Below are 26,083 nucleotides of genomic sequence, written 5' to 3' on the forward strand. Positions count from 1 at the left end.
TTTTTGTATTTTTAGTAAAGACAGGGTTTTGCTATGTTGCCCAGGATGGTCTCGAACTGAACTCAAGCAATCCGCCTGTTGTGGCCTACCAGAGTGTTGTGATTACAGGCACGAACCACTGTGCCCAACCCTCCAAAAGTTTCTTGAGCTGAAAAACAGCTTCACCAAAGTCTCAGGATACAAACTCAATGTGCAAAAATCACTGGTATTCCTATACACCAACAGTCAAGCTGACAGTCAAATCAGGAACTAACTCCCATTCCATATTGCCACAGAAAGAATAAAATACCTAGGAATACAGCTAACTAAGAGGTAAAATATCTCTACAAGGAGAACTGCAAGCCACTGCTCAAAGAAATCAGAGATGACACAAAGAAATGGAAAAACACTTCATGCCCATCCATAGGAAGACTCAATATCATTAAAATGGCCATACTGCTCAAAGCAATTTATTCAATTCAAAGCTATTCCCATTAAACTACCATTGATATTCTTCACAGAACTAAAAAAAAAAAAAAAAAGCAAGCTATTTTAAAATTCATATGGAACCAAAAAAGAGCCCAAGTAGCCAAGGTAATCCTAAGCAAAAAGAGTAACATTGGAGGCATCATGCTACCTGACTTCAAACTATACTACAGGGGTACAGTAACCAAAACAGCATGGTACTGGTATAATACAGATACACAGACCAATGGAACAGAATAGAGAGCCCAGAAATAAGGCCATACACCTACAACTATCTGATCTTCAACAAACCTGACAAAAGCAAGCAATGGGAAAAGGATTCCCTATTCAATAAATGGTGCAGGGATAACTGGCTAGCCATATGTAGAAGACTGAAACTGGACCTTTTCCTTATAGCATGTACAAAAATTAACTCAAGATGGATTACAGACTTAAATGTAAAACCCAAAAGTATAAAAACCCTAGAAGACAACCTAGACAATACCATTTGGGACATAGGCATGGGCAAAGATTTCATGACAAAGATACCAAAAGCACTTGCAACAAAAGCAAACACTGACAAATGGTATCTCATTAAACTAAAGGGCTTCTGAACAGCAAAAGAAACTATCAACAGGGTAAACAGACAAACTACAGAATGGGAGAAAATTCTTGAAAACTATACATCCCACAAAATATCTGGCATATATAGGGAACTCAAATTTACAAGAAAAAAAAACCTGATTAAAAAGTGGGCAAAGGACATAAACAGACACTTTTCTAAAGAAGATATACATATGGCCAAAAATCATATGAAAAAAAGCTCCACATCACTGATCACTAGAGAAATGCAAATCAAAACCATAATGAGATACCATGTCATACCAATTAAAATGGCTATGATTTAAAAGTCAAAAAATCAAAGATGCTCGCAAGGTTGCAGAGAAAAAGAAATGCTTACACACTGTTGGTGGGAGTGTAAATTAGTTCAGCCATTGTGGAAGACAGTGTGGTGATTCCTCAAAGGGCCTAAAGACACAAATACCATTCAACCCAGCAATCTCATTACTGGATATATATCCAAAGGAATATAAATCATTCTATTATAAAGACATATGCACACACATATGTTCATCACCACACTATTCACAGTAACAAAGACATGGAATCAATTTAAATGCCCATGAATGATAGACTGGATAAAGAAAATGTGGTATGTATACACCATGGAATATAATACAGCCATAAAAAGGAATGAGATCATGTCCTATGCAGGGACATGGATGGTGCTGCAGGCCATTATCCTTAGCAAACTAACACAGGAAGAGAAAACCAAATATCCCATGTTCTCATTTATAAGTGGGAGCTAAAAGATAAGAACACATAGACACATAGAGGGGAACAACATACATTGGGGCCTGTTGGAGGATGGACGGTGGGAGGAGGGAGAAGACCAAGAAAAATAACTAAGGAGTACTAGGCTTAATACCTGGGTGATGAAATAGTCTGTACAACAAACCCCCACGACACAAGTTTACTACCTATGTAACAAACCTGCACTTGTAACCCTGAACTTAAAAGTGAAAAAACAAACAACAAAAACAAACAAACAAATGAAGACTCAATAGATTCACAAAGATAGATGTCATACAATGTGTATTCTCTGACCACAACAGGATGAAGTTAGAAATCTGTAACAAAAAAATCAACCTGAAAAATTCACAAATTTGTGAAAAATAACACATTTTTACACAACCAATGAATCACAAAAGTAGTCAAAGAAAAATCAGAAAATACAGACAAATGAAAATGAAAGCACAACATATCAAAATGTATGGGACACAGTGAAAGAAGGGGGACATTTATAAGCATTTACATTTAACAAAGTAGAAGAAGAAAAATCTAAACCCAAAGCTAAACCCAAAGCTTTATTATTTCCTTCAGAAAGAATAATAAAGATTAGTACAGGGATAAATGAAACAGAATTTTATAATATAGAGAAAAATCAATGAACCAACAGCTGGCTCTTCCATAAGACAATTAAACTGACAAACCTTTAGCTAGATTGACTATGAAAAGAAACTAATTGCTAAATTCAGAAATGAAAGTGGGCACATTACTACTGATTCTACATACATAAGAAGGATTCAAAGAGAGTACTATTAACAACTGTATGGCAATAAATTGGATAACCTACACAAAACAGACCACTTCCTAGAAACCCAAAATATGTCAAAATCTAATGATGAAGAAATATAAGACCTAAAAGATATATAATTAAGTCGATTAGTAATCAAAATCTCTCATTAAAGAAAAGCCTTGGACTTGATGGATTCACTAGTGAATTCTACCAAGCACTTAAAGAAGATGTAATAGCACGCTGAGTGGGGCAGATTGCTTGAGCCCAAGAGTTCGAAAGCAGCCTGGGCTACATGGTAAGACCCCATCCCTACAAAAAAATACAAAAATTATCCGAGTTGGTGGCACACTCCTGTAGTCCCAAGCTACTTGAGAGGCTGAAGTGGGAGGATCCCTTGAATCCAGGAGGCAGAGGTTACAGTGAGCTGAGATCGCGCCACTGCACTCCAGCTTGGCTACAGAGCAAGAGTTCATCTCAAAAACAAAAATGTGTGTATGTGTATATACATATATAGACACATACACAAATGAGGCCAGGCACGGTGGCTCATGCCTGTAATCCCAGCACTCTGGGACACCAAGGTAGGCGGATCACAAGGTCAGGAGATTGAGACCATCCTGGCTAACATGGTGAAACTCCATCTCTACTAAAAATACAAAAAATTAGCTGGGTGTGGTGGCACACACCTGTAATCCCAGCTACTTGAGAGGCTGAGGCAGGAGAATTGCTTGAACCCAGGAGCTGGGGGTTGCAGTGAGCTGAGATCCCACCATTGCACTCCAGCCTGAGCGACAGAGCGAGACTCTGTCTGAAAAAGAAAAGAATATACAAATGTCCAAAAAGCACATGAAAAGATGTCCAACACCACTAATTGTTAGGTAAATGCAATCCGAAACTGCAATGAGATACTATCTCAACTATATGGATGGCTACCATCAAAAAAAGCAGAAAATAACAAGTACTGAGGAGGATGTGGAGATATTGTTACTCTTGGGCAGAGCTGATGAGAATGTAAAAAATGGTATAGCTACTGTGTGCTGGTTCCTCAACATATTAATATCAAAAATAGATCTGCCATATGATCTAGCAATTCCACTTCTGGGTATATACAGAAAAGTATGAAAAGCAGGGACTCAAAGAGATATTTGTATACCCATGTTCACAGCAGCATTATTCATAATTGCTAAATAGCGGAAGCAATCCAAATGCCTAACGATAGATTAATGGATAAGCAACACATATAGTGGAGTATTATTCTGCCCTAGCAAGGATGAATATTCTTATTCTTGGTGCAACATGGATAAATCTTGAGGATATCATGATAAATGAAATAAGCCTATCACAAAAAGACAAATACTGTATATTTACACTTATATGAGTTACCCAGAGTAGTCAATATCATAATAATAGAAAGTAGAATGGTGGTTGCCAAGTGCTAGGAACAGGAAGCATGGGAAATTATTGTTTAATGGGTATAGTTTTAGTTTTGTAAGGTAAAAATAGTTCTGGAGATGGATGATGTAATAGCTACACAACAATATGAATGTACTTAATATCACTAAACTGTATTAATAATGAGTAAGATAGTAAATTTTGCTATATGTATTTCATCACCATTTTAAAAAATGAAAAAAACATACATTGGTAGCCATCTATGTCTCCTAGATATAGTATAGATATGAAGTATTGATTACTTAATTTGCTTTCCTTGTTGATATATACAGTTTTTGGGAAGATGTATACAGAAATTTGAATTTAAGTAGCATTACTATCCTTTAGGGCCTCTTATGATTTTAATGGAAAAAGCTCATACTGTATCAAAATTAAAAGTTTGCAATCATCATAAGCATTTCCTCACAGCATTAAAATGTCTATAAATATAATTTTTAAAAATCCAATTAAGTAGTTTGGAATTTCAAAAGTAAAACAAATTGGGCCCTTTTAACTTCCTTTTCCTTGTATTACCTGATCATATCCAATATTTTTTCCTACCGATGAATGATCTTGCTCATATTAATTTATACAAGGTATTTATATATAACATGAGCTCTGTATCATTTTTGTTGTAAATATTTCTACCCCTCTTTTTTCTTTATGGTATTTAACCAAGCATAAAGTTTTCACTTTGATAGAGTCAAATTCATCAGTCTTTTCTTCTCTGACTCCTGTGTCTAGAAGTTTATTTAGAAGGGACTTTGACATTTCCTCTGTTTTCTTCTAGTGCTTTTACAGTTTCATGTTTTTATCATTACATCTTTGATTAATCAGCAATTTAACTGCTAGAATAAGGAATGAAAAGAGTATTCAACAACATTTACTGGCTAATCTCATCCTTTCCCTAATGACTTGGAATTCCACCTTTGTCATTGTATCAGTTATTACTTGCTGTGAAACAAACTGCCTCAAAACTCAGTGTCTTCAAACAACTATTTGCTCCGGGCAGTTTGATCTGGGCTCAGCTAGGTAATTCTTCTGGTCTCACCTAACGTAACCGGCTAGGTGCTAACTGGTCCTGGATGGCCTTGATCCCTTGTCTAGGGTTTTCAGAAGGGACAGCTGGGACAACTGAGCCTGTTCCTTCACGTGATTTCTCACTCACAAGGAGGCTGACCCAGGCTTCCTTACATGGCAGTTACCAAAGAATAAGAAAGTGCAGGTGAGAACAGAAACCATAGACCTATGAGGCTAAGGCTTGGAAGTCACATATCACTTCTACAGCTTTCAATGGGCTAAAACAAGTCACAGGTCCAGAAGTTCCAGAGGAAGGGAAACAGAGTCCACTTCTTGATAGGAGAAACAGCAAAGTTATACTGCAAAGGGGCATGTATTCAGAAAGGGCTCAACTTCTTCTGGCCATCTTTTGCAAATACTATATACCACAGTCATATATACTAAATTTCCTCAAGTATTTAGATGTATTTCTAGACTGTTTTAAAAATCTCTCCCAGCCGGGCGTTGACGGCTCATGCCTATAATCCCAGAACTTCGGGAGGCCAAGGCAGGCGGATCACTTGAGGTCAGGAGATCAAGACCAGTCTGGTCAACACTGGTGAAACCTCGTCTCTACTAAAAATACAAAAATTAGCTGGGCGTGGTGGCAGGCGCCTGTGATCCCAGCTACTAGGGAGGCTGAGGCACGAGAATCACTTGAACCCAGGAGGAAGAGGTTGAGACTCTTAGAGTGAGTCTCACTCTAAGACTCTTAGAGATAGAGTGAGACTCTGTCTTAAACAACAACAACAACAACAACAAAAACAAAAACAAAAGAACACTCTTCCAACAATTTGCATTTTTATTCATGTGTGACTGCAGCTTTAAAATTTTATTAAATATCCATTAGCTGAGTCCTAACTCATATTCCTTCTTTCAAAAATTTTTCTTAGAAATTCTCAGACGTTTCTACATTCTCTTTAGAATGATTTTAGATCTATGAAAAAAAGGTTGCTATTTTATAGGAATTACATTACATTTGTAGGAATATTTATAGCAAACTTACTGTCCTGTGTCTTTTATCCAAGAATATGATGTCTTTCCATTTCCAAAAGTCTTTTATATCTCTTCTTAGCTTTTTAAGATTTTCTTTTAATAGATCCTTCACATTTTCTCTTAAGTTTACTCTTAAAGGTTGGGCATGGTGGCTCATGCCTATAATCCCAGCACTTTGGGAGGCTGAGGTGAGCGGACTGCCTGAGCGCAAGAGTTCGAGACCAAGCTGGGCAACAAGGTGAAATCCTGTCTCTACTAAAATACAAAAAATTAGCTGGGCATGGTGGCACAAATCTGTAGTCCCAGCTCCGTGGGAGGCTGAGGCACAAGAATTGCCTGAACCTGGGAGGTGTAGGTTGCAGTGAGCCTAGATCATGCCACTTCCCTCCAGACTGGGTGACAGAGCAAGACTCTGTCTTCAAAAAAAAATATGTTAAGTTTTCTCTTAAATATTTTACTTCTTTTTATTGCTACTGTAAATATATTTATATTTTCTAAGTGGTTATTGCAAAGAAAGCTATTAATTTTTGTATGCTAGATATGCTGTTGTGTAGCTTCAGGCCAGTTACCCTCTCTAGAGCTTAGTTTCCCTAATTAACCTCAAAGAATTATTGTCAGGAATGAGTTAGCACACATAGAGTCTAGCATAAGGTAATGGCTCAGTAAATGTTACCTATTATTGTTATTATATTAATTTGGTAATCCACCATCCTACTGAATTGATTTCTCTTGTTGCTTCTACTAGTTTTTCACTCCATTCTCCTGGACTTTGTGATGTACAGTATCTTCATAATCTTGATAATTTTCTTACTTCTTTAATGTTTTATACTATTTATTTTTTTATTGCAATGCCTAATACTTTCAGAACAATAATAAATAAAAGCAGTAAGCTGATGGGTATCTTTTGACAGGCAAGACTATTTCTACTGTAAATGCAAATAATGGCTACATTAACATTCTATAGCATATGTACACCAACAAGTGGTTATGGATATTCCTCAACTTGGGGCACTTAAATTAAATTGTTTCTTGACTTTTTCACTGTTAAAGGTACCAGTAAAAGAGTCATCTATGCAAAATTAATGCAGGAACAGAAAACCAAACACCACATGTTCTCGCTTATAAAGGGGAGTTGAACAAGGAGAACACATAAACAGAGGGAGGGGAACAACACACGCTGGGGCCTGTCGAGGGGTGATGAGAGGAGGGAGAGCATTGAGACAAATAGCTAATGCATGCTGGGCTTAATACCTAGGTGATGGGTTGATAGGTGCAGCAAACCACCATGACACATGTTTACCTATGAAACAAACCTGCACATCCTGCACATGTACTGCAGAACTTAAAATAAATATTTTTTTAAAAGAGTCATCTGGCCGGGCGCGGTGGCTCACGCCTGTAATCCCTGCACTTTGGGAGGCCGAGGCGGGCGGATCACAAGGTCAGGAGATCGAGACCACGGTGAAACCCCGTCTCTACTAAAAATACAAAAAAATTAGCCGGGCGCGGTTGTGGGCGCCTGTAGTCCCAGCTACTCGGGAGGCTGAGGCAGGAGAATGGCGTGAACCCGGGAGGCAGAGCTTGCAGTGAGCCGAGATCGCGCCACTGCACTCCAGCCTGGGCGACAGAGCGAGACTCCATCTCAAAAAAAAAAAAAAAAAAAAAAAAAAAAAGAGTCATCTATGTATATAAATATCTGAGCACATTTTGCACTACTTCACTGAGCAGTCTTAGATCTGAATAAGACTTTCTAAACTGCTAATGCACACTGCTTTTCAACAAGACCATACTAGTCTGTACTCCCTTCAATAGTGTTTGTGAGTACTTTTCTTACTGCAGCTCTACTGACAGTATTTTTAAGAGAAGCAAAATGATGATGCCTTTGTTTACCTAGCTATTGTTTAATTACATTTACACCTCAATGGTGAAGTCTAAAGTCTCATCTAAAATCTCGTGAGAATTGGCATTAGAGAACGCTAATTCTCTTTACGGACTGGCCTGCGGAACAATCCCTAAAGAGATCTCCTCAGAGCAAGCACCAGCACAGCCTTGCTTTGCCAGAACCTGATCTGTTAGAACAGGGATTCTCAACCTTGGCACTATTAACATTCCTCTCATCCCCGCTCGACAGGCCCCAGCATGTGTTGTTCCCCTCCCTCTGTTTATGTGTTCTCCTTGTTCAACTCCCCAAGTGTGAATACATAGGGTTTGGTTTTCTGTTCCTGCATTAATTTTGCACAGATGACTCTTTTACTGGTACTTTTCACAGTGAAAAAGTCACTGCTCTCTCTGTGAGGGTTGTCTTACACACTGAATAATATATAGCAGAATCCTAGGCCTCCACCCACATGATGCTAGCAGCCTCAAGTTGTGCTCACAAGAACTGTGCCCAGGCGCGGCCAAATATCCTCAGCAAACTCTCCTCTAGTTGGATACTACTGTGTTAACACAATGTTGTTCTAGAAATCAGAAACAAAGAACCTAATTACAGACATAACATGATGGTTGAGATACACTTCTGTTATAGGCATAGACTGAAGAAAAGGAGAACTAAAATGTGGAATACTCACTTTGCTTTATAAGGTGAATCAGATCCAGAATTTTTGGTTTCCATTAAACTCTCATATTCCTTAGCCCTGAAGAGAAAAAAGGTTTTAACACAGTTATTTCACTGCTAATTTTTATAATAAAGCAAAATGTTGGCTGTATTTTTCCCCTATTAAATTTAACACTCAGCCTATTAAATTTAGTGACTGAAGTGGCTGACTACCTATGTACCTCAAGAGTTATACAATGAAAAGATAAATACAGGTAAAGAATAATACAAAAAACAGTCATTTAATTTTAGAAATAACTAAAAAGGCAGTGGAAATAACTTGACCAGATTCTCAAAGATTTGTTTTGTTTTTGTTTTTTATACTGACTAAATACCAAAGGTTCAGAAAATTTGAGATACTTCTCTGCCCCTTTCTAACTAGGCTCCAGCTTGCCTAAACTAGTAGGTGACAGTCATCAAGCTGGTCACTTATCTAAGACAGTTCTCACTATAGCAATCCATTAATGTTGACTTAATTTGTATACTTCTCTTTTTGGAGAAAAAAAAAGAGGAAAATGTCAATTTAAATGTTAACTGCTCATCCAAAGGATCCTGTTGTCAAAGAATTCATCCAGTGATCTATGAAAAAATTACCCACAACGTAAAACAATCTAGAGAGTAATGACAGGTGAAAAAAAAAATACTCCTACCTAAAAAAGTGAGAACGATGCAAATTACAATAGCTTTAATGAGGAAAAAAGCAAACTAGATAGGTGATTCTTTGGAATAAAGAAATATCTAAATTGGAATAAAATATGAAATTACACATTTTTTCAACTAAAGTATGCTGATTGCCATCAGCCTAAATATTACGATATTTATAAATATAAAGATTTTTACAAATATAAACATTTTGCATGTCAAAATGGAGAAATAACTACTTGATAGCTGCAAGTAATTGTGACCTCATCTGAAAGGTGGGAAAAGTAACAATTATGCATGCTGGAGTATGTTCCAAGCATTGTGCTGACTATTGTACATTCAACAGTATCACAAGTATCTAAAAATTCAATATGGTATTATCCCTATGATACGATTTAGATATTTGTCCCCTGCACATCTCATGTAGAAATGTGATCCCCAATGTTGGAGGTGGGGTCCAGTGAAAGGTGACTGGATCACAAGGGTGGATCTCTCATGAATAGCGAGGTGCCCTCCTTACAGGAATGAATAATAATGAGTTCATATGACATCCAATTGTTTAAGAGTGTGGCATCTCACCCTGTGAGCATTTTTGTATGTCTCTTGGTTGACTGTACGTCTTCTTTTGAGAAGTGTCTGTTCATGTCCTTTGCCCACCTTTCAATGGCTTTATTTGTTTTTTGCTTATTCAATTGTCTAAGTTCCTTATAGATTCTGGATATTAAACCTTTGGATGCATAGTTTCTGAAATATTTTCTCCCATTCTGTAGGTTATCTGTTCACTCTGTTAACAGTTTCTTTTGCTGTGCAGAAGCTCTTTAATTAGGTCTCGCTTGTCAGTTTTTGTGTTTATTGCAATTGCTTTTGAGGACTTAGTCATATATTCATTGCCAAGGCCACTGTCCAGAATGGTATTCCCTAGGCTTTCCTCTAGGAATTTTATAGTTTAGAGGTCTTACCTTTAAATCTTTCATTCATCTTGAGTTAACTTTTGTGTATGATGAAATATAGGGGTCTACTTTATTTATTCTGCATATGGCTAGCCAGTTATTTCAGCACCATTTATTAAATAAGGAGTCCTTTCTTCATTGCTTATTTTTGTCAACTTTACCAAAGATCAGATGGCTATAGATGTGCTGCATTATTTCTGGGTTCTCTATTCTGTTCCACTGGTCTTAAGTGTCTGGTTTTGTACCAGTACCATGTGCTGTCTTGGTTACTGTAGACTTATAGTATAGTTTGAAATTGGGTAATGTAATGCCTCCTGTTTTGCTCTTTTTGCTTAGGATTGCTTTGGCTCTTCAGGCTCTTTTTTTTTTTTTTTTTTTTTTTTTTGAGATGGAGTCTCGCTCTGTCGCCCAGGCTGGAGTGCAGTGGCGCGATCTCGGCTCACTGCAAGCTCCGCCTCCCGGGTTCACGCCATTCTCCTGCCTCAGCCTCCCGAGTAGCTGGGACTACAGGCGCCCACAACCGCGCCCGGCTAATGTTTTGTATTTTTAGTAGAGACGGGGTTTCACCGTGGTCTTGATCTCCTGACCTTGTGATCCGCCCGCCTCGGCCTCCCAAAGTGCAGGGATTACAGGCGTGAGCCACCGCGCCCGGCCTCTTCATGCTCTTTTATGGCTCCATATGCATTTTAGAATAGCTTTTCATAATTTTGTAAAAAATGATATTGATAAACAAATACCATATGATCATCTCAATAGATGCAGAAGCAGCTTTCAATAAAATCCAACATCCCTTCATGATTTAAAAAAAAAAAAAAAAAAAAAAAAAAACCAACCCTCAACAGACTAAGAATTGAAGGAACATACCTCAAAATAATAAAAGTCATCTATGGCAACCCCATAGCCAATCCCATAGTGGATGAGCAAAAGCTGGAAGCATTTCCCTGAAGAACAGGAACATGACAAGGATGTCCACTCTCACCACTCCTACATATTGCAAGTCCTAGCCAGAGTAATCATCAAGAGAAATAAAAGGCATTCAAACAGGAAAATAAGTTGGAGGTGTCCAATCTTTTGGCTTCCCTGGCCACAGTGGAAGAAGAAGAACTGCTTTGGGCCACACATAGAATACACTGACAGTAACGATAGCTGATGAGCTTTAAAAAAAAAAATCACAAAAAAAATCTCATAATGCTTTAAGAAAGTTTGCGAATTTGTGTTTGGCCGCACTCAAAGCTATCCTGGGCCACATGCGGCCTGCAGGATGTGCATTGCACAAGCTTGCTTTAGGTGTCTCCTGTCACTTCGCAGTTGAATGCCAGTATTCTCGGATGATCTGTTCAAAGTGTAATTATCTACTCACTATTTTGGTTCTTTGTCGTGGAGGAGGCACACACTAGATGCCTCTAGTCAACCATCCGGAAGCACCTCCCATTTGATTCACTTTTAGCATTCAATTAAATATTTATTTCCAGAGTTTTGACTCTTCATAAACTATAGTATGGGGGGGATACAAAGAGGTATATACATAATGAGAATATTCAAGAAACTTAGTCTGCAGAAGGAAGAAGATGACATAACAGCATAGAAAGATACATAATTCCAGCCACGTTCAGTGGCTTACGACTGTAATCCTAGCACTTTGAGAGGCTGAGGCGGGTGGATCACTTGAGGTCAGGAGTTCGAGACCAGCCTGGCCAATGTGGCAAAGCCCTGTCTCTACTAAAAATACAAAAATTAGCTGGGTGTGTGGCGCGTGCCTGTAATCCCAGCTAATTAGGTGGCTGAAACATGAGAATCATTTGAACCTGGGAGGCGGAGGTTGCAATGAGCCAAGAATTATGGCACTGCACTCCAGCCTGGATAACAGAGAGAGACTCTGTCTCAAACAAAACAAACAAACAAACAAAAACATAATTCCATGGGGTAGAGTAAGTGACAGGTAAGTAATGTGATATGCTCATTTCCAGCTAAGTTTCCTGAAGGAAATGGAATGTGTACTCTCTTGAAAGTCAGAGGGTCTCTGAATACAAAAGAAATGGCATTACTACCAGAGAAAACTGAGTAAACAATGCTGAACATAAGGAAAAATACAAGTTATGCTTAGAACATTGTGGAGACCCATTTGGTCAGAGCAAAAGATTAAAATGTGAGAATAGCAAGAGATAAGGTTGAAAGAATCCTTTCAGATATACTGCCACAATTATAATCTGATGATTTGTTTTTTAGATGATTGTCTACTTTGGTAAGATTTAAAATTTTATTGGTGTAGTGTTGTACACTGCATTTACTCATTATTAATCTCAATATCATCTTGGTTATACTCCCTCTCAGTCATAATGTAGGATATATGTACGCTCCATTTTATTTTTTATTAGCTTTTTTGCAGGCTATTTTACAAATCTTCTTAAGAAATTAAATCTCTATTTTTTTTATCTTTATAAAAAATAGTATATTGTAAGTGTCACATGTGTATCTGTTAAATAAAACTAAGTAAATCCATCTATCTTGTTTTCCATGGGGGTGATAACAATATCATTCTAGCTCCCTGAGTTATTTACATCATTTCTACATCAACTGACAACAAAATCATTTAAAGCAAAAATTTCATTCTGAGCAAAGCTTTGGTAACATCCTGTAAGTTTCATACTGTCATAAATTTCAAATAATCTATAGTTTTCACTTTGATTTACTCCTAACAATTCATATTGAAAATGTTTTCTTTTTGTCACCCTTGCTTCCAAAAAAATGTTTTATTCTATGATTTGAAAAAAATTTGGTCAGTTTCATGGAGATATGATTTTCATACAATAAAAATTTTTAAATTTGTGTATAATTCAATGAGTTTTCACTATTATGTACCCCAGTATAACCAAAATCACAATCATGATATGAAAGATTTCCACTACACCACAAAGTTCTCTTTTGTCTCTTTCTAGTCAATCTCTTCCCCTACTTCTTGCTGCTAGAAATCAGCCATCTGTTTTCTACCAGTAAGGCTTTCTAGAATATACAATTATTACAACCATACACCATATTGTCTCTAAATTAATTCATTTAGCATAAAGCTCTTGCCATTCATTTAAACTGTTGAATGTATCACTAGTTCATTTCTTTTAATTGCTTAATAATGTTCAACTGTTCGAACAGGCAACATACAGAATGGGAGAAAATTTTTGCAATCTACTCATCTGACAAAGGGCTAATATCCAGAATCTAAAGAACTCAAATAAACTTACAAGAAAAAGAAACAACTCCATCAAAAAGTGGGCAAAGGATATGAACAGATACTTCTTAAAAGAAGACATTTATGCAGCCAACAGACCCATGAAAACATGCTCATCATCACTGGCCATCAGAGAAATGCACATCAAAACCACAGTGAGATACCATCTCACACCAGTTAGAATGGCGATCATTAAAATGTCAGGAAACAACAGGTGCTGGAGAGGATGCGGAGAAACAGGAACACTTTTACACTGCTGGTAGGACTGTAAACTAGTTCAACCACTGTGGAAGACAGTGTGGCAATGCCTCAAGAATCTAGAACTAGAAATACCATTTGACCCAGCCATCCCATTACTGGGTATATACCCAAAGGATTATAAATCATGCTGCTATAAAGACACATGCACACATATGTTTATTGTGGCACTATTCACAATAGCAAAGACTTGGAATCAACCCAAATGTCCATCGATGATAGATGGATTAAGAAACTGTGGCACATATACACCATGGAATACTATGCAGCCATAAAAAAAAGATGAGTTCATATCCTTTGTAGGGACATGGATTCAGCTGGAAACCATCATTCTCAGCAAACTATTGCAAGGACAAAAAAACAAACACTGCATGTTCTCACTCATAGATGGAAATTGAACAATGAGACTACTTGTACACAGGAAGGGGGACATCACACACCAGGGCCTGTCATGGGGTGAGGGGGGGGGAGGGTTAGCATTAGGAGATACACCTAATGTAAATGACGAGTTAATGGGTGCAGCACACCAACATGGCACATGTATACATATGTAACAAACCTGCACATTATGCACACGTACCCTAGAACTTAAAGTATAATAAAAAAAAGATTATAATTTCCCTCACTATTTATCCAGTGAAACAAGTAAACAAAGAGACAACATAGCACACAAAAAAATAATGTTCCACTGTTCAGACACCTGAAAATTTGTTTATCCACTCACAAGTTAGACATTTCACTTTTTTCCAGATTAGGATTACTATGAATAAAGCTACTACGAAAATTTGCAGACAAGTCCTTGGGTGAAAAATGTTTTCATTTGTCACAGATAAATTACCTAGGAGTGGGTCATGTAATAAGCATGTACTTAACTTTAAATGACCAAAGTATTTTCTGAACTTTAAATGAGCAAAGTATTTTCTGAAGTAATCATTCCAATTTGCATTTCTAACAATAAAGTATGAAAGTTACAGTTGCTTTAGTCCTGGCCAATACTTGGTTTGGCCAATCTTTTTAATTTTAGAAATTCCTGTGGGTGTATAGTGGTATCTCACTGTGGTTTAATTTGCAATTTCCTAATAATGATTTAAACAACCTACTATGTGGGTATTTGCTGTTCGTACATCTTCTCTAGCTAAGTGTATTCCAATTTTTTGCTGTGTTAAAATCATTGTTTATTTTCAGAGGTGGTGGTGAGGTGGGGCTTTGATCTATTGTAATAAATTTCTAGTTTTATTGATTTATGCACAATGAATATATAATTTCCATTTCAGAATTAGAGGAATTAGAATTCTTGGTCTTTTGTGTTTTGTTGTTTGTTCATGTTTTATAAATGTTCCATGGAAATGTATTTTTTAAAATATGTATGGTCTACTGGCAGACATCAAAGCTTGGCAATAAACACCTGGACATATTTCTGGACTCTCAATTCTAATGGACTAGAATATAATAGAATATAGATTAATAATTTATATGTCTATCCTTATGTTAAGGTAACAGTTAATTACTATAGGTTTGTAATAGTTTTGAAATTGAGTAATTCAGCCCTCTTTGTTCTTCTTTTTCAAGATTGTTTTGGCTACTAGGAGGTCTCTTGTAATTCTATGTAATTTTTTTTTTAAATTTTAAGCTCTGGGGTACATGTGTAGGATGTGCAGGTTTTGTTACATTGGTAAATGTGTGCCATGGTGGTTTGATGCACCTATCCATCCATCACCTAGGTATTAAACCCAGCATGCATTAGCTATTTTTCCTAATGCTCTCCCACCCCAAACCACACCCTCTGACAGGCCCCAGTGTGTGTTGCTCCCCTCCCTGTGTCCATGTGTTCTCATTGTTCAGCTCCCACTTATAACTGAGAGCATGTGGTATTTGGTTTTCTGTTCCTGTGTTAGTTTGCTGTGGATAATGGCTTCCAGGTCCATCCATGTCCCAGGAAAGAACATGATCTCATTCCTTTTTATGGCTGCATAGTATTCATTCCATGGTGTATATGTCCCACATTTTCTTTATCCAGTTTATCACTGATGGGTATTTTGTTTGATTCCATGTCTTTTTTATTGTGAATAGTGCTGTAATGAACATATGCATGCATGTACCTTTGTAACAGAATGATTTTTATTCCTTTGGGTATATACCCAGTAATGAGATTGCTGGGTAAAATGGTATTTCTGGTGCTAGATCTTTAAGAAATCACCACAGTCTTCCACAATGGTTGAACTAATTTGCATTTCCACCAACAATGTAAAAGCGTTCCTATTTCTCTACAACCTCACTAGCCTCTGTTGCTTCTTGACTTTTTAATAATTGCCATTCTGACATGAATCTCATTGTGGTTTTGATTTGCATTTCTCTAATGATCAATGACGTTGAGCTTTTCTTCATAGGTTTGTTGGCCGCATGAATGTCTTCTTTTGAGAAGTGTCTGCTTATGTCCTTGGCCCACTTTTTAATGGGGTTGTTTTTATTTCTTGTAGATTCTAGATATTAGGCCTTTATCAGATGCATAGATTGCAAAAATGTTCTACTCTGTAGGTTGCCTCTTTGCTCTGATAGTTTATTTTGCTGTGCAGAGGCTCTTTAGTTTAATTAGATCTCATTTGTCAATTTTTTCTTCTGTTGCACTTGCTTTTTCCAATTTCGTCATGTTTTGCCCATGCCTATGTCCCGAATGGTACCACCCTGGTTGTCTTCCAGAGTTTTTATAGTTTTGGGTTTTACATTTAAGTCTTTAATTTTTGTATATGGTATAAGGAAAAGGTCCAGTTTCAATCTTCTGCATATGGCTAGCCAATTATTCCATCACTATTCATTGAATAGGGAATCCTTTTACCATTGCTTTTGTCATGTTTGTCAAAGATCAGATAGTTGTAGGTGTGTGGCCTTATTTCTGGGCTCTCTATTCTGTTCCATTGGTCAAGGTGTCTGTTTATGTACCAGTACCACACTGTTTTCGTTACTGTAGCCCTGTAATATAGTTTGAAGTTGGGTAGTGTGATGTCTCCAGCTTTGTTCTTTTAGCTTATGATTGTCTTGGCTATACAAGCTTTTTGGATCCATATGAATTTTAAAATATTTTATTCTAATTCTGTGACAAATGTCAATGATATTTTAATGGGAATAGCATTGAAATTACAAATTGCTTTGAGTACTATGGCCATTTGAACAATACTGATTCTTCCTATTTGTGAGCATTGAATGTTTTTCCATTTGTTTGTGTCTGCTCTGATTTCCTTGAGCAGTGGTCTGTAGTTATCCTTGAAGAGGTCCTTCACTTCCCTTGTTAGCTGTATTCCTAGGTATTTTATTCTCTTTGGAGAAATTGAGAGTTGCAGTTCATCCATGATTTGGCTCTCTGCTTGCCTAATGTTGGTGTATAGGAATGCTTGTGACTTTTGCATATTGATTTTGTATCCTGAGACTTTGCTGACATTGCTTATCAGCTTAAGAAGCTTTTGGGCTGAGACAATGGGATTTTCTAGATATAGGATCATGTCATCTGCAAACTAAGACACTCTGACTTCCTCTCTTCCTATTTGAATACACTTTATTTCTTTCTCTTGCCTGACGGCTCTGGCCGGAACTTCTAAAACTATGTGGTGAGAGAAGGCATCCTTGTCTTGGGCCAATTTTCAAGTGGAATGCTTCCAGCTTCTGCCCATTCAGTATGATATTGGCTGTGGGTATGTCATAAATGGTTCTTATTATTATGAAGTATGTTCCTTCAATACTTAGTTTATTGAGAGTTTTTGACATGAAGGAATGTTGAATTTTATCAAAGGCCGTTTCTGCATCTATTGAGATAATCATGTGGTTTTTGTCTTTAGATCTGTTTATGTGATGAATTATGTTTATTGATTTGCATATGTTGAAGCAGTCTTGCATCCCAGGGATGAAGTCAACTTGATCGTGGTGGGTAAGCTTTTTCATGTGCTGCTGTATTCAGTTTGCCAGTATTTATTGAGAATAATCATCACATTGGTGTTCATCAGCAATATTGGCTGAAGTTTTCTTTTTTTGTTGTATCTGTGCCAGGTTTTGGTATAAGGATGGTGCTAGCCTCATAGAATGAGTTAGCGAGGAGTCCCTCCCTTTTAATTTTTTGGAATAGTTTCAATAGGAATAGTACCAGTTCTTCTTTGTACTTCTAGTAGAATTCAGCTATAAATCCATCTGGTCTTGGGTTTTTTTTTTTGTTTGGTTGGTTGGTAGGCTATTTATCACCTGCCTCAATTTCAGAACTTGTTATTTGTCTATTTAGGGACTCAACTTCTTCCTGGTTCAGCCTTCAGAGGGTGTTTGTGTCCAGGAATTTATCCATTACTTCTAGATTTTGTAGTTTATTTGCATAGAGGTGTTTATAGTATTCTCTGATGGTGGGGTCTACACAGTATATAGTACCGTGGAAACACAGTATTCTCTATTTCTGTGGGGTCACTGGTGATATCCCATTTATCATTTTTTATTGTGTCTATTTGATTCTTCTCTATTTTCTTCTTTATTCATCTAGCTATCTATCTGCCTACTTCATCGGTTTTTCCAAAAAACCAGCCCCTGATTCACTGATTTTTTTGAAGGATTTTTTGCATCTCTGTCTCCTTCAGTTCTGCTCTGAGCTTAGTCATTTCTTTTCTTCTCCTAGCTTTGGGGTTTGTTTGCTCTTGGTTCTCTAGTTCTTTTCGTTGTGATGTTAGGGTGTTGATTTGAGATCTTTCTAGCTTTTTGATGTGAGTATTTAGCATTATAAATTTCCCTCTTAACACTGGTTTAGCTGTGTCCCAGAGATTCTGGCACGTTGTCTCTTTGTTCTCATTGGTTTCAAAGAATTTCTTAATTTCTGCCTTAATTTCATTATTTACCCAGCAGTCATTCAGGAGCAGGTTGTTCAATTTCCATGAAGTCATGTGGTTTTCAGTCAGTTTCTTAATCTTGAGTTCTAATTTGATTGCGCTGTGGTCTGAGAGACTGTTATTATTTCAGTTCTTTTGCATTTGCTGAAGAGTGATTTACTTCCAATTATGTGATCAATTTTACAGTAAGTGCAATGAGGCACCAAGAAGAATGTATATTCTGTTGTTTTGGGGTAGAGAATTCTGTATATCAGGTCCACTTGATCGAGAGCTGAGTTCAACTCCTGAACATTTTTGTTAATTTTCTGTCTTGATGATCTAATATTGACAGTGGAGTGCCAAAGTCGCCCACTATTATTGTGTGGGACTCTAAGTCTCTTTGTAGGTCTCTAAGAACTTGTTTTATGAATTTGGGTACTCCTATCCTGGGTGCATAGACATTTAGGACAGTTAGCTCTTCTTGTTGAATTGACTCATTTATCATTACGTAATGCCCTTGTCTTTTTTGATTTTTGTTGGTTTAAAGTCTGTTTTGTCAGAAACTAAGATTGCAACCCCTGCTTTTTTGTTTTCCATTTGCTTGGTAAATTTTCCTCCATTCTTTTATTTTCACTCTATGTGTGTCTTTGCATGTGAGATGGAGCTCTTGAATGCAGCACACTGATGGATCTTGACTCTTTATGAAGCTTGCCCTTCTGCGTCTTTTAATTTGGGCATTTAGCCCATTTACATTTAAGGTCAATATTGTTACATGTGGATTTTATCCCGTCATCATGATGCTTGCTGGCTATTTTGCAGACTTCTTTATGTAGTCGCTTCATGTCACTGGTCTGTGTACATCAGCATGTTTTTGTAGTGGCTGGTAACGTTTTTTCCTTTCGAAATTTAGTGCTTCCTTCAGGAGCTCCTGCAAGGCAGGTCTGGTGGTGACAAATTCCCTCAGCATTTGCTTGTCTGAAAAAGATTTTACTTCTCCTTCACTAATGAAGTTTAGTTTGGCCAGATATGAAATTTTAGGTTGGATGTTCTTTAAGAATGATGAACACTGACCACCAGTCTCTTCTGGTTTGTAGAATTTCTGCTGAGATGTCTGCTTTTAGTCTCATGGGCTTCCCTTTATAGGTGACTTGGCCTTTCTCTCTGGCTGCCCTTAACATATTTTCCTTTACTTTGACCTTGAAGGAGAATGTGATGGATTATACATCTTGGGGTTGATCTTCTTGTGAAGCATCTTACTGGGGTTCTCTGGTTTTCATGAATTTGAATGTTGGCCTGTCTTGCTAGGTTGGAGTTCTCCAGGATGATATCCTAAAGTGTGTTTTCCAACTTGTTTCCATTCTCCCCATCTCTTTCAGTTATCCCTATCAGTCACAGGTTTGGCCTTTTAACATAATCCCAGAGTTCTCAGAGGTTTTGTTCATTCCTTTTTTTTCTTTATTCTCTAATCTTGTCTGCCTGCCTTATTTCAGGAGGACAGTCTTCAAGTTCTGATATCCTTTCTTCCCCTTGATCTATTTGGTGACTGATACTTGTGTTTGCATTGTGACATTCTCATGTTGTGTTTTTCAGCTCCATCAGGTCATTTACGTTCCTCTCTAAACTGGTTATTCTGGGTAACAGCCCCTGTAATGTTTTTTTGTTTGTTTGTTTGTTTTTTGAGACAGAGTCTCACTCTGTCGCCCAGGCTGGAGTGCAGTGGTACAATCTCAGCTCACTGCAACCTCCACCTCCTGGGTTCAAGCAATTCTCCCGCCTCAGCCTCCCGAGTAGCTGGGACTACAGGTGCCTGCCACCACACCTGGCTAATTTTTGTATTTTTAGTAGAGATGGGGTTTCAGTGTTAGCCAGATGGTCTCAATTTTCTGACCTTGTGATCCACCCACCTCGGTCTCCCAAAGTGCTGGGATTACAGGCATGAACCACTATACCCAGCCAGCTCCTGTAATGTTTTACCGTGATTCTTAGCTTCTTTGCAATGAGTTAGAACATACTCCTTTAGCTCAGCAAAGTTCATTATTACCGATCTTCTGAAGCCTACTTCTGTCAATTCATCTGTCTCAGTTTCAGCCCAGTTCTGTGCCCTTGCTGGAGATGTGTTATGATCATTTGGAGGAGAAGAGGCACTCTGGCTTTTTGAGTTTTCAGCATTTTTGCATTGATTCGTTCTCATTTTCATGGCTTTATCTACCTGTGATATTTGAGGCTGCTTTTTTTTTTCTTTTTTTTAAATTATTATTATTATACTTTAAGTTCTAGGGTACATGTGCATAACGTGCAGGTTTGTTACATATGTATACTTGTGCCATGTTGCTGTGCTGCACCCATCAACTCGTCAGCACCCATCAACTCGTCATTTACATCAGGTATAACTCCCAATGCAATCCCTCCCCCCTCCTCATGATGTTCCCCTTCCTGAGTCCAAGTGATCTCATTGTTCAGTTCCCACCTATGAGTGAGAACATGTGGTGTTTGGTTTTCTGTTCTTGTGATAGTTTGCTAAGAATGATGGTTTCCAGCTGCATCCATGTCCCTACAAAGGACACAAACTCATCCTTTTTTATGGCTGCATAGTATTCCATGGTGTTCAACCATTATGGAAAACAGTATGGCGATTCCTCAAGAAAACAGTACATCTCTAGAACTAGATGTACCATATGACCCAGCCATCCCATTACTGGGTATATACCCAAAGGATTATAAATCATGCTGCTATAAAGACACATGCACACGTATGTTTACTGCGGCACTATTCACAATAGCAAAGACTTGGAATCAACCCAAATGTCCATCAGTGACAGACTGGATTTTTTTTTTTTTTGAGATGGAATCTTGCTCTGTCACCCAGGCTGGAGTGCAGTGGTGCAATCTCAGCTCACTGCAACCTCTGCCTCCCAGGTTCCAGCGATTCTCCTGTCTCAGCCTCCTGGGTAGCTGGGACTGCAGGGACGTGCCACCACACCCAGCTCAATTTTGTATTTTTAATAGACACAGGGTTTTACCACATTGGCCAGGCTGGTCTTGAACTCCTGACCTCCGGTGATCCGCCTGCCTTGGCCTCCCAAAGTGCTGGCTGGGATTACAGACATGAGCCAACGTGCCCGGCCTGCTGCTGACCTTTAAATGGAGTTTTTGTGGGGTCTTTTTCATTGATGTTGTTGTTGCTCTTGCTTTCTATTTTTCTTTTCATAGTCAGGTCCCCCTTCTGTAGGGCTGCTGCCGTTTGCTGGGGATCTACTCCAGACCCTATTTCCCTGGGTCCCTCCTGCTCCTGGATATATCACCAGTGGATGCTGCAGAACAACAAAGATGGCAGCCTACTCCTTCCTCTGGGAGCTCTGACCCAGAAAGGCACCAACCTGACGCCAGCTGGAACACTCCTGTTATGAGGTGTCTGGTGAACCCTATTGGGACGTCTCACTCAGAAGAAACGGGATCAGGGACCTGCCTAAATAAGCAGTCTGGCTGCCCCTTGGCAGAGTAGGTGTGCTATGCTAAGGGGAATCCCCCTCATCTGGGCTGCCCTGACTCTCCAGAGCCAGCAGGCAGAAAAGATTAAGACTGCTGATCCACCATACCACAGGTGCCCCTCCTCCTAGGGGCTCCTCTCAGGATATCAGAGTTCTGTCCATAAATTCCTGGCTGGGGATGCTGAAATTCCCACAGGGAGGCCTTGCCTGGTGATGGGGAGTGAATTGGGGTCCTGCTTAAAGAAGCAGTCTGGTCACAAACTGTCCCAGCCGCTGTGCTGCACTGTGGGGAATTGCTGCCTGTCCAAAATGCCCAGTCTTACTGGCACCAGCAGCAGGGGAAAATGGCTGACTGGAGCCTCAGTGATGGTGGTCGCCCCTCTCCACCCAGAACTTGATTAAGTCTTCTAAAGCATGAAACACAGAATGTCCTTCAATTTTTCAGGTCTTCTTTAAATTCTCTTAACAATGTTTGTAGTTGCCAATGTACAAGTCTTACACCACACTGGTTAAATTTCTTATTAATTACTTTATTCTTTTAGATGCCATTGCCAAATGTAATTGCTTTCTTAATTTCATTTTTGGATTGCTCATTGTTTGTATATAGAAATATGACCTATTTTTGTATGTTGATCTTGTTTCTTGAAACTTTGTCAAATTTGTTTATTAGCACAGTAAAATTGGGTGTGGATACTTTTGTGTGTGTGTGTGTGTATTATTAGGATACTGTAAGTACAGTAAGTCCTCAATGTAGTAGATAGGTTCTTGAAACTGCAATTTTAACAATGTATAGCAAAACTAATTTTAACATAGGCTAATTAATATTAACAAGAATAAGGTTGCTATGGCAGGTTTCTGGTCACAAAAACATCACCAAACTTCTAAATAAAGACTGAAACACTTCTAATATTAAACACTGAAATAAATCTGAGCTCTATATTCATTTAAGAAAAATTAATGAAGGCAAGATAATTATTTACCCAATTATTCCAGTTCAGGGTCTCTGGAGCCTCTCAAAGTCTATAGGCCAGAACCTATCCCAGCAGCTCAGGGTACAGGCCATAACCAATCCTAGACAGGACATCATTTCATCATGGGGTGCACTCAAATACATATCTACATTCACTCATACTCGTACAATTTAGACGTGCCAATTAACCTAATGTGCACATCTTTCAGATGTGGGAGGAAACCAGAGTACATGGAAAAAACCCATGCAGACACAGAGAATGTGGAAATTCCACATAGACAGTGGCCCTGGCCAGGAATTGATTTTTTTTTTTCATCATTAATGTTACAATGAAACAACATTATTTGAGGACCTGCTGTTTAAGATGTCATCTTAAAACAGAAATAGTTTCATATCTTCCTTGCCAATTTGGATACTTTTTACTAGTTTTTCTTGCCTACTTGCCAGTAGAAATTCTATTACAACAATGGTAAGAAGTGGCAAGAGTAGAGCTTCGTATCTTCTTCCTGATCTTAGAGGGAAAACTTTCATTCTTTCGCCATTGAGTATGGCTGTCAGCTGTGAGATTTTCCTAATTGTCCTTTACTAGATTAAGAAAGTTGCCTTCTATTCCTAGTTTGTTGGGTGTGTTTATTACAAAAGGTGGGATTTTGTTAAATACTTTTTCTGCATGAACTGAGTTGATCATGGTTTATGTTTCCCTTCATTCTATTAATATGATATATTATATCGTGTGACTTTTTTCTATGTCAACTACCCGAATTATGATATATAATCTTTTAAATATGCTGATGCATTCCTAAAATATTTTCTTGAGGAATATTGCATCTATATTCATAAGGGATATTGGTCTGAAGATTTTATTTCTTGTGTTGTCTTTATGTGGCATTAGTAGCAGTGTTATGCTGATTTCGTAAAATGAGTTAGGGCAGGTCTACTAGTGACAAACTAATTCAGTTACTGTTTATCAGGGAATGTATTAATTTCTCCTTCTTTTGTGAAGGACAGCTTTGCCAGACATAAAATTCTTGGTTAACAGGGCTGAAAAAAATTCTTTCAGTACACTGAATGTGTCATCTCATTGCCAAGTGGCCTCCATCGTTTCCGGTGAGAAATCAGCGATTAACCATACTAAGGATCCCTTCCTTATATGCTAAGTTTTTCTTCTCTTTTGCTTTCACAAAGCCCTTATTTCCCAGAGATCTCTATTTCTGGCCTTTCTCTCTAAGCTTTTTGGTTAGTCTACTGTTTACCCCAACTGTTCTCCCTTTCCCTGGGAAATAGTGACTAAGTACATTTATCTTTAAATTAAAAAAAAAAAAAAAAAAAAAAATCCCCCAGGTGGCCTCCTCAGCCCTAGGAGAATTCTGAGTTAGGTAAAAATAAAAACAAATCATCTGACCCAGTGCTTCAGGTAGCCATCAGACAGGGCAAAACAGACAATTACAATTCTTTGAGAATATGGTCTGTTATGTTGCCTCCAAAAGTAGGTATCTGTACCAGGAATACAGACTGTTGTCTTCAAGGCTGCTGTTGAGGTGGAGAGTAGGAGATGAGACCAAGATAAGTTAAAATGCCACAAAACTCTCTTACTGATATTCAGTTAATTTTACTTGATTAAGCATGTCCTTGATTTCAGTGGCCTTTTGATTACTTTCCAGCATTCCAAAAAAGTTGGTTCTCACTTAATTAACTACATTGTGGAGGTACGAACTTTGGTGGTTCCCTACCATACCATTTTAACTCACATAATTTAGGATTTCTGTTTTTTCAATAAGAAATCTTTATAATTACAATGAATAATGTTTAGCATTATTCCTGTCATTTTATTTTTAAAAAAACCACAGTTTTGAGATAGAATTCATACACTATATAATCATCCATTTAAAATGTATAATATAATGTTTCTGAGTATATACACAAGACCATGCAGCCACTACCACCACCACCTAATTTTAGAACATTTTTCTCCTCCTGAATAAAACCCTGTACCCATTTACAGCCAATCCTGACTCCATTCCTTCTGATCTCATCTCTACACACCACTAATCTACTACCTCTATAAAATTTTTGTTTGAATATATCTTCAATTCTTGAGGATATATATCTAAGACCAGAATTACTGGATCATATGGAAATCCTACTTTTAACTTTTTGAAGAACTGCCAAACTGTTTTCCCAAGCAGATGCACCATTTTACATTCCCACTATCAAAATATAAAGGTTCCAATTTCTCCACATTCTTGTTACTGTCTTTTTAAATACACTCATCCAACCGGGAGCAGTGGCTCACACCTGTAACACTTTGGGCAGCCAAGAAGGGAGGGTCACTTGAGCCCAGTAGTTTGAGACCAGCCTGGGCAATACAGTGAGACCCCACCATCTCTATACACAATTTTTTTTTTAATTAGCCAGGTATGGTGGTGCATGCCTGTAGTCCTAGCTTCTTGGTAGGCTGAGGCAGGAGGATTGCTTAAGCCAAGTTGTTCAAGATTACAGTGAACTATGATGGCAACACTGCATACCAGCCTGCTTAACAGAGTAAAACCATATATATATATATATATTCCACTCATTCTAGTTGTTGTAAAGCAGAATCCTATTATGGACTTGATTTAGACTTCCCTGATGACTAATTAGAATGAGTGTCTTTTTAAGAACATACTGCCCATTTGTATGTCTTCTTTGGAGAAATGTCTATTCCCTCTTTGGAGAAATGTCAATTCCTTTGTCCATTTGTTACTGAGTTGTATTTTTATTATTGAGCTGTAAGAATTATTTATATATTCTGGATATAAATCTTTCATTACCAGTATCTTTTACAAATATCTTCTCCCATTCTGTGGGTTGTCTTTTTGCTTTTTTGATGGGATCTTTTGAAGCACGTAATTTTAATTTTGATTTAATCCAATTTATGTTTTTGTTGCTTGCCATTTTGCTTTATGATTTCTGTTCAGTAAGGTCATCTTTTTCTTTTTCTTTAATTTCATTTATTGATCAAATCTTTTATGCTGTTTTCTTTAAGTTGCTCTCAACCAAGAGTTCACAATTTTAACA

The 26,083-nt window shown here is 37.8% G+C and overlaps 1 protein-coding gene across 24 annotated transcripts in view; it reads right to left on the reverse strand.

Moving 5' to 3' along the window:
* Positions 1-26,083, reverse strand: part of SCAPER (S-phase cyclin A associated protein in the ER) — a 557,109-nt gene that overhangs the window by 264,405 nt on the left and 266,621 nt on the right. For all 24 annotated transcript variants that reach the window (XM_005560160.5, XM_065548231.2, XM_073996464.1 and 21 more), the window contains one exon: positions 8,641-8,706. In XM_005560160.5, coding sequence (XP_005560217.3) covers positions 8,641-8,706 — 66 coding nt within the window. The remainder of the gene's footprint in view (positions 1-8,640; positions 8,707-26,083) is intronic.

Source organism: Macaca fascicularis, chromosome 7, assembly GCF_037993035.2.
Source record: "Macaca fascicularis isolate 582-1 chromosome 7, T2T-MFA8v1.1".
Lineage (NCBI taxonomy): Eukaryota > Metazoa > Chordata > Mammalia > Primates > Cercopithecidae > Macaca > Macaca fascicularis.